Source organism: Tarenaya hassleriana, unplaced genomic scaffold (assembly GCF_000463585.1).
Source record: "Tarenaya hassleriana unplaced genomic scaffold, ASM46358v1 Cleome26, whole genome shotgun sequence".
Taxonomy (NCBI): Eukaryota; Viridiplantae; Streptophyta; class Magnoliopsida; order Brassicales; family Cleomaceae; genus Tarenaya; species Tarenaya hassleriana.
The window spans coordinates 504,220-511,033 of NW_010965869.1; the positions used below are offsets into that span (position 1 = coordinate 504,220).

Here is a 6,814-nt window from a genome sequence, read left to right on the forward strand (position 1 = left end):
AAAACTCTTTCCCCAGCAAGATCCTAGTATGACTGGAGCTCCAGACCTTGTCTATAGAACATCTCCCAGAAAAACTGCCACAAGTAAATGCAAGACACTACAAAGACGAAGATATAGTTTACGTGGATAGCTAAGGCAGAAATCTAGAACTTATCCGAATATACATTTTGTCGATACACAAAACTGATATTTCATCTTCGTTTTCCTTGTTAAGGCCTTTCTCATAATAAAGAACATCACCTTCGCACTAAATTGTCAAAACACCCTACATAAACCAAAACCAACATCTACTAGATATTAATGATAACACAAATGAATCACAGTGACACCATCATGTTATTGGCTTCATATCTGAAAGTAACATAACATAAAGGAACTTCATATCTGTAGGAATATATATTTTTTGTAGATAAACAAGAAAGGAATGTAAAGGTTCGGCAGATATCTAGAACTTACCAGGATATTCAGTTCATAGATAGACCAAAGAAATATCCCATCTTCATTTTCCTTGTTAAGGCCTTTTCGGAATAAAGAACAGTAAATCTCTAGTAAATTGTCAAAACAGACTACGTAGACCAATACTAAAGTCTGCTAGAGAAAAACAATAAGACGAATGAATCACAGTGATGCCATCATGTTACAAAGAAAAATCACTCTAAACGATGGAGCATACTCGAGGCTGGCCATAAACAGCAATAAATCAGACTTAAGCAAGTTGTGATTCGATTGATTAACAGTAGTGACTACCTTTCAATCAAATTACAGTAAAAGAAAAAACAGTGGCTACAATACAGAAAATGGAGCAACCCATGAGTAATAAACCAACAAAAATGGATCATCAACGGGTTGTGAATTCAGTATCCACGTACAAGAATCTACGTATACATGGTCGGAAAACGACAATGGTCAACATGGGAGAGAGGATCAGTGGAGCGACGAAGACGCAGAGAAGAAACATAATGAATCAAGGGGAGAGGAAGAAAACGAAACGAAAGGTGTTCCTCTCGATCACCATCGTAGGAATCGAAATAGCCTCCGGTGAAAGAAAGATCCACCGAAGAGAGAGAGAACGCAGCTGAAAGCAAGAATCACAGTTCAAATTCAAGAAGATACATCAAGAATCGTACTCGATAGCGTTTTCCGAGACCGCAACGGCAACATTGAACCGTACAACCAACTCGAGCGCATGGACATGGCCTCACCATCACCATCACCACCGAAGAACGCTTCACCGGCAACCAACAATTTCTGAAATCGCCCAGGGAGCGCAGGAAGAAGAAGGGAACTGTCTGTCTGCGAAGAGGAGGAAGAAAGACGTGTGTGCAACGGATACATTCGGGTAGTATGTATCAATTCCCAAACATTCCTATATCGGGTACTATATGTCAATTCCCAAACAGCCCTGTGTTATGGTTCCCGAACACCGTCACCAAACGACACCGAAAGATCTCTGTGTAGCCAGGCCCGCGTGGATCATGTCCCATAAACTTTGGGCCACGCATGTGGTACCGAAATATCTGTGTGCGGCCACGTGGATCATGTCCATAAAATTTGGGCTCTCCGTTCCGGCCGACATCATGAAACTACCGAATGTGTTCCAAATTCTTCTCTCACGTAATTGAGTTCTAATTATCTACGTTAAATGTCACCCGCAACGCCTTTTTTTCTTTTTCAACTATGGAAATGGCAAAATTAAAAATAAAAATAACAAAGAACAATGGTGACAAAATCGTTCACATGGCAAATGAAAAGAAAACAAAATCAAAATACGTATGTGTATGTGTATATATATGTGAATATGAATATGTATGTGTATGTATATGTGATTGTATGTGTATATGAATATGTGTATATGTGTGTGTATATATGTATGTGTATGTGTTTGTGAAATGTATATGTGTATGAATATTTATGTATGTGTATATATGTGTATATGTGTGAATGTGTATGTGTGTTTGTGTATATGAAAATATGTGTATATATATATATATGTATGTGTATGTGTGTTTGTGTATATGAAAATATATGTATATGTTGTTGGTTGTAATGCTCTAGGATGATCCGTGATATGACATTTTGACTTTGTATTGATTCATTGATTTATGAATGCGTTACATTCCCGTTATATGATTGGCATGTTTGTTATATTTCGGCATCCTTGAATCATTATAGAATGATTCTAAACTCCCTGGTCAGTTATCATTGTGGGAACAATGATGAATTAAGACTAGCATGAGGTGTGATTGATGCATTGGATGCATATCACAATCATGGGTACTCGTTGTGAACGAGTGACTGGATGACCCGCATGAGATTGTCACATGGACAGAGTCATGACTTGAATCTCATAAAGCGGTTTGTTCTTGGATCCTCAGACCTGAGATGTCTAGAGTATCTGATATGAGGAGTGGCGTATCTTGACTGCGTCAAACGTCGTCTTTAACCGGATGATTATAACGGCGTTGATCAGATACGTTCACGAATCATATGGAGATAATAGACATGCAATATGGGACTTATCACCTCCTCAATAGGAGAGATATCGCTGGGCCCTCTCGTGGAAGTCGGACTATGAAAATGCGTGGCCACGCTATAGATGAAGTTGCATCTATTTTATTAGTCGATTTGCCAAAACGAGAAAGCGGTTGAACTTGAAGGGTGGCTCAAACCATGCCCTTGTTCAACATATGATATCGTGAGATAAAGGATCAGAACTAGAGATGTTATTGCCTTGGTTAGACCTCTAACTCAATTCAACGTGGGTGGTCATGGCGTCTTGCTAGAGGCTAACCATGACTTGTAGATCGGGAATGGTTCTCGAGGCTGCTGCCACTGCGAATGGGCCTACAGGGTCACACACCATTAGGGATGGATTTATATGTGAAGTATCGGAAAGGTATACTTGGATTTGGTCGAAAAACGGTTTTTGGATCAAATCAGAGTGTCGGGACAGTTTCAGCCTTCTGACTCGGACCAAGTCAGTATTTGACTCGGACCGAGTCAGTTCCACGCGAGTCGAAGCCCAGAAAGTGTTTTGGGCTTGGCTGATACTTTGACTCGGTCGAGTCAAAGTTTTGACTCGGACCGAGTCAATACTAAATGGGCCGAGTCAAGAGTTGACAATGGGCTTGGGCTGATTCGTTCTGACTCGACCGAGTCAGAGTTCTGACTCGGACCGAGTCAATACTCGGAAAAAGTCTCTTTTCACAAGGATTAGGGTTCCTATCTTATAAGAAGGGTATTGGACGCCGTCCTCAACCTAAGACAGACGAAAAGAACCCTAAAACAGAGCAAAAACTCAGAAGAAATCGTTTCTTTCATAGTTCTAGCTCCCGGGATTAGATCCCACTTCATATACTTCACAGATCCTAGCAGATCAGTTCCAAAAGCGTTTGGAATCCTTCCCGTCGGTGTGGATACGTGTAGAGGAGCTGTACTTTCAGCTCTTGGTGATTAAAACAGGCCCTGGATCGAATGCTACTTTCAGATCTTCAGGAAAGAGGTAAGTATTCAATTCCTACGGTGATATACTCGATTGAACGGGGTTTTACGGATGATTTTGGTTGCGTGTGACGTTTGACTAGGTTTAGATTATCCTTCCGCTGCATGAAACCTAGTAAACCAAACCCTAGATCGATATGATCGCATGCTAGGAATCTGTAGCCTAAATCCCAACAGTGGTATCAGAGCCTGGTTCTCTGTATATCGCCGTGCTTGTTGCTTGCCTACATGATTTTAATGGTTAGAATTGCATGATAGGCCTGATCTATGCATGTTTATGATATTATGAATATTATTTGATGCATGGATGAGTTTCAGGAAGAAGACGGCTTGATGGCGCATCGAATTAGGGTGAAACCCTAGATTTCGTGGCCTGAAAGTGTCTCCCAGAGTTTTGACTCGGACAGAGTCAGAGTTTTGACTCGACCGAGTCAGAACGAAAGAGTCAGAACGACAGATCAGAGTTTTGACTCGGACAGAGTCAAGTGTTGACTCGACCGAGTCAGAACGAACCAAAATGAACAGAGGCCTTACAGACTTCTGACTCGGACCAAGCCAGTTTTGACTCGGACAGAGTCAGTACTGAAAGTTGTCCGGTTGTCAAGTTTTGGTTCAGATTGTTCTGTAGATGATTTCGGCTTCTGACTCGGACCGAGTCAAGTGTTGACTCGGACCGAGTCAGTTCGTCAGACTTTGTTAGATGCAATTGTTGCATCGTTTCAAGTGTCTAAGCCGAGATTCTGATTCTACCGATATGATCGGAACATCTTGATTGAACTGACTTGAATTCAGTCAAGATTTCATTGTGTTCAAGTCACATATACCTCATGAAATCTCAAGCTATTACCGCACATTAGTAGAGCAATTGTCAAGGCCTCGATCGTCATGGTTACGGGTCATGCCCTAGCTGAGCGTGCCTGATTATCTTGGTGAGGCAGTATGGAGAAATCGTGATTCTCATAGCTCGAATATGGTTGAGCTTGAATTGGGTTATCAAGTCGGACTTGGAACTGATGGTAAGGATGGGATGAGGAACATGCAGTGATAGCGTATCACTATCCCATACACATCTAGGAATCACATAGGATGTGATTGACAATGTGTTGTCTACCTAAATAGCATGTTTTTGAGCGTCATGCCCTAGCTGACTCAAAAGCATGTGAAATATGGATCCTACCTCACTTAGAAACTCATTGAGGATGTTTTTCTTAGTGGGAGCTTGTCATATTGCATCTATTATCTGTGTTAGTATGTGTACTAAGCGACTTGCATGTTTTATGTCTTTTGTTTTGTCTTTTTCTGTAGAATATGACTGCTGCAGGTAATCTGGCTAATCTCTCCATGCGATCCATCCTGGATCGGGAGAGACTCACTGGTGGAAACTTTCTCGACTGGTACCGCAACCTGAGAATTGTTCTCAGGCACGAGCGGAAGCTCTACGTGCTGGAAGAAACCGTTCCTGAGGATGAACCAGCGGCCAATGCGCCCAGGGCTGTCAGAGATGCTTACCATAAGCACATCAATGACAACCTGGACGTGACCTGTCTGATGCTCGGATCTATGTCGGCTGAGTTGCAGAAACAACTCGAAGGAACTGATGCCTTCGAGATGATCGAGCATCTCAAGACTATGTTCGAGGAACAGGCGAGGGTCGAACGATTTAACGTCCTTAAGAACCTGGTAAACTGTAAGATGACCAATGGTTCACCCGTGAGTACTCATATCCTCAAGATGAAGGGTTATCTAGAGGATCTTGACAGACTAGGGTTGGAGGTTAGTCGTGAGTTGGCAGTAGACCTAGTTCTCCAATCCCTGCCGCATAGTTTTGACCAGTTTGTCATGAACTATAACATGCACGGGATGGAGAAGGACTTGACCGAACTACATGGGATGTTGCGATCGGCCGAGCAGAACATCAAAGTCGAGAAGAATGTCCTAATGGTTGGAAAGAGTTCCAACAAGAGGAAGCGTTCCAAGGGCGTGAAAGGCAAGGGCAAAACGGCAAGTGTTGCCGCCGAGCTATGAGACAATCCCACAATCTGCCAGATAGTCAGTGAACTCTTGGCTCATATACTCGCCACCTCGATCAGATCGAAGCACTTGATCATCTTGCCAAGTTGGTTCTGTACCTCGCTTCTGAAATTCTTGAACAATTCAAGCGTTTCAGACTTATGTCTCATCAAGTAGACATAACCGTACCTACTGAAATCATCAGTAAACGTAACGAAATACAGATAACCCCCTCTAGCGGGCGAGCTCATAGGACCGCACACATCACTATGTATGAGTTCTAGCAACTCCGTAGCCCGTTCTCCTTTTCTAGTAAAAGGAGATTTTGTCATCTTGCCCATCAAACAGGAATCGCATGATTCGATTGATTCATAATCAAAAGAATCAAGAAGTCCATCAGAATGAAGCTTCGCTATGCGTTTCTCATTGATGTGACCAAGTCGACAATGCCAGAGATAGGTCGGGTTTAAGTCGTTCGGCTTAAACCGCTTAGTACGAACATTATAGATCGACCTGTATCTAGATGGTTCATCTTCCAAAACATAAAGGCCATTAAACTGGTAACCCTTACCATAGAATAAATCGCCTCTATAAATGGACAGACATTTGTTCTCAATAACAAATCTGAAACCATCTAAGTCTAAGCATGAAATCGATATGATGTTCCTACTGATGGCAGGTACAAAATAACAATCATGTAGTTCTAACACAAGTCCAGAAGGTAAAGTAAGATCATAAGTCCCGACGGTCAACGCAGCAACTCTTGCTCCATTCCCGACGCGGAGATCTACTTCACCCTTCGCCAATTGTCTACTTCCTCGAAGTCCTTGCACATTTCCACAAATGTGTGAGGCACATCCGGTATCTAATACCCATGATGTAGAAGCAAACAAGTTCGCCTCTATAACAAAGATACCAGAAGTCGAAGCTTCTGTAAGCTTCTTCGTCCTCTGATCTTCCAGGTAGAGTCTGCAATATCTATACCAATGCCCGATGGCATGACAGAAATAACACTCTTCCTTCTTGGACTCAGGCTTAGGTTCAATGACAACGCTTGCCACTTTCCTCTTGCCCTTGCCCTTGGAACGTTTCCTTTTGGTGGAACTCTTTCCAACAACTACCATATCATTCTTCCCTCGGCTCCCAGCTTTCTCTTGGAATGACACATTCAACTGATCAACTATCAAAGAATTGTCCATGTCCTCTAATTGCTTACGCAATTCCGAAGACATCTTTCCAAGCATCAAACTGGACGCGTCCAGATCATCATCCTCATGCTTCCAATAAACATCAATGATCGATC

At 42.3% G+C, this 6,814-nt stretch overlaps 1 protein-coding gene across 3 annotated transcripts in view; it reads right to left on the bottom strand.

The window, feature by feature from the left end:
• The window catches only part of LOC104816741, a 20,145-nt gene extending 18,728 nt beyond the window's left edge, over positions 1–1,417 (bottom strand). The window contains exons 1-3 of one of the 3 annotated variants that reach the window (XM_010545681.1): positions 1,128–1,417; positions 457–518; positions 5–97 (exon numbers count right to left, since the gene is read on the bottom strand). In XM_010545681.1, the coding sequence (XP_010543983.1) occupies positions 5–97; positions 457–518; positions 1,128–1,335 (363 nt within the window). In that variant the 5' untranslated portion in view covers positions 1,336–1,417. Of the gene's footprint in view, positions 1–4; positions 98–317; positions 352–456; positions 519–1,127 lie in introns of those variants that run through there. The other 2 variants (XM_019202913.1, XM_019202912.1) reach the window with 2 other exon arrangements.
• Positions 1,418–6,814: the final 5,397 nt, after the last annotated feature.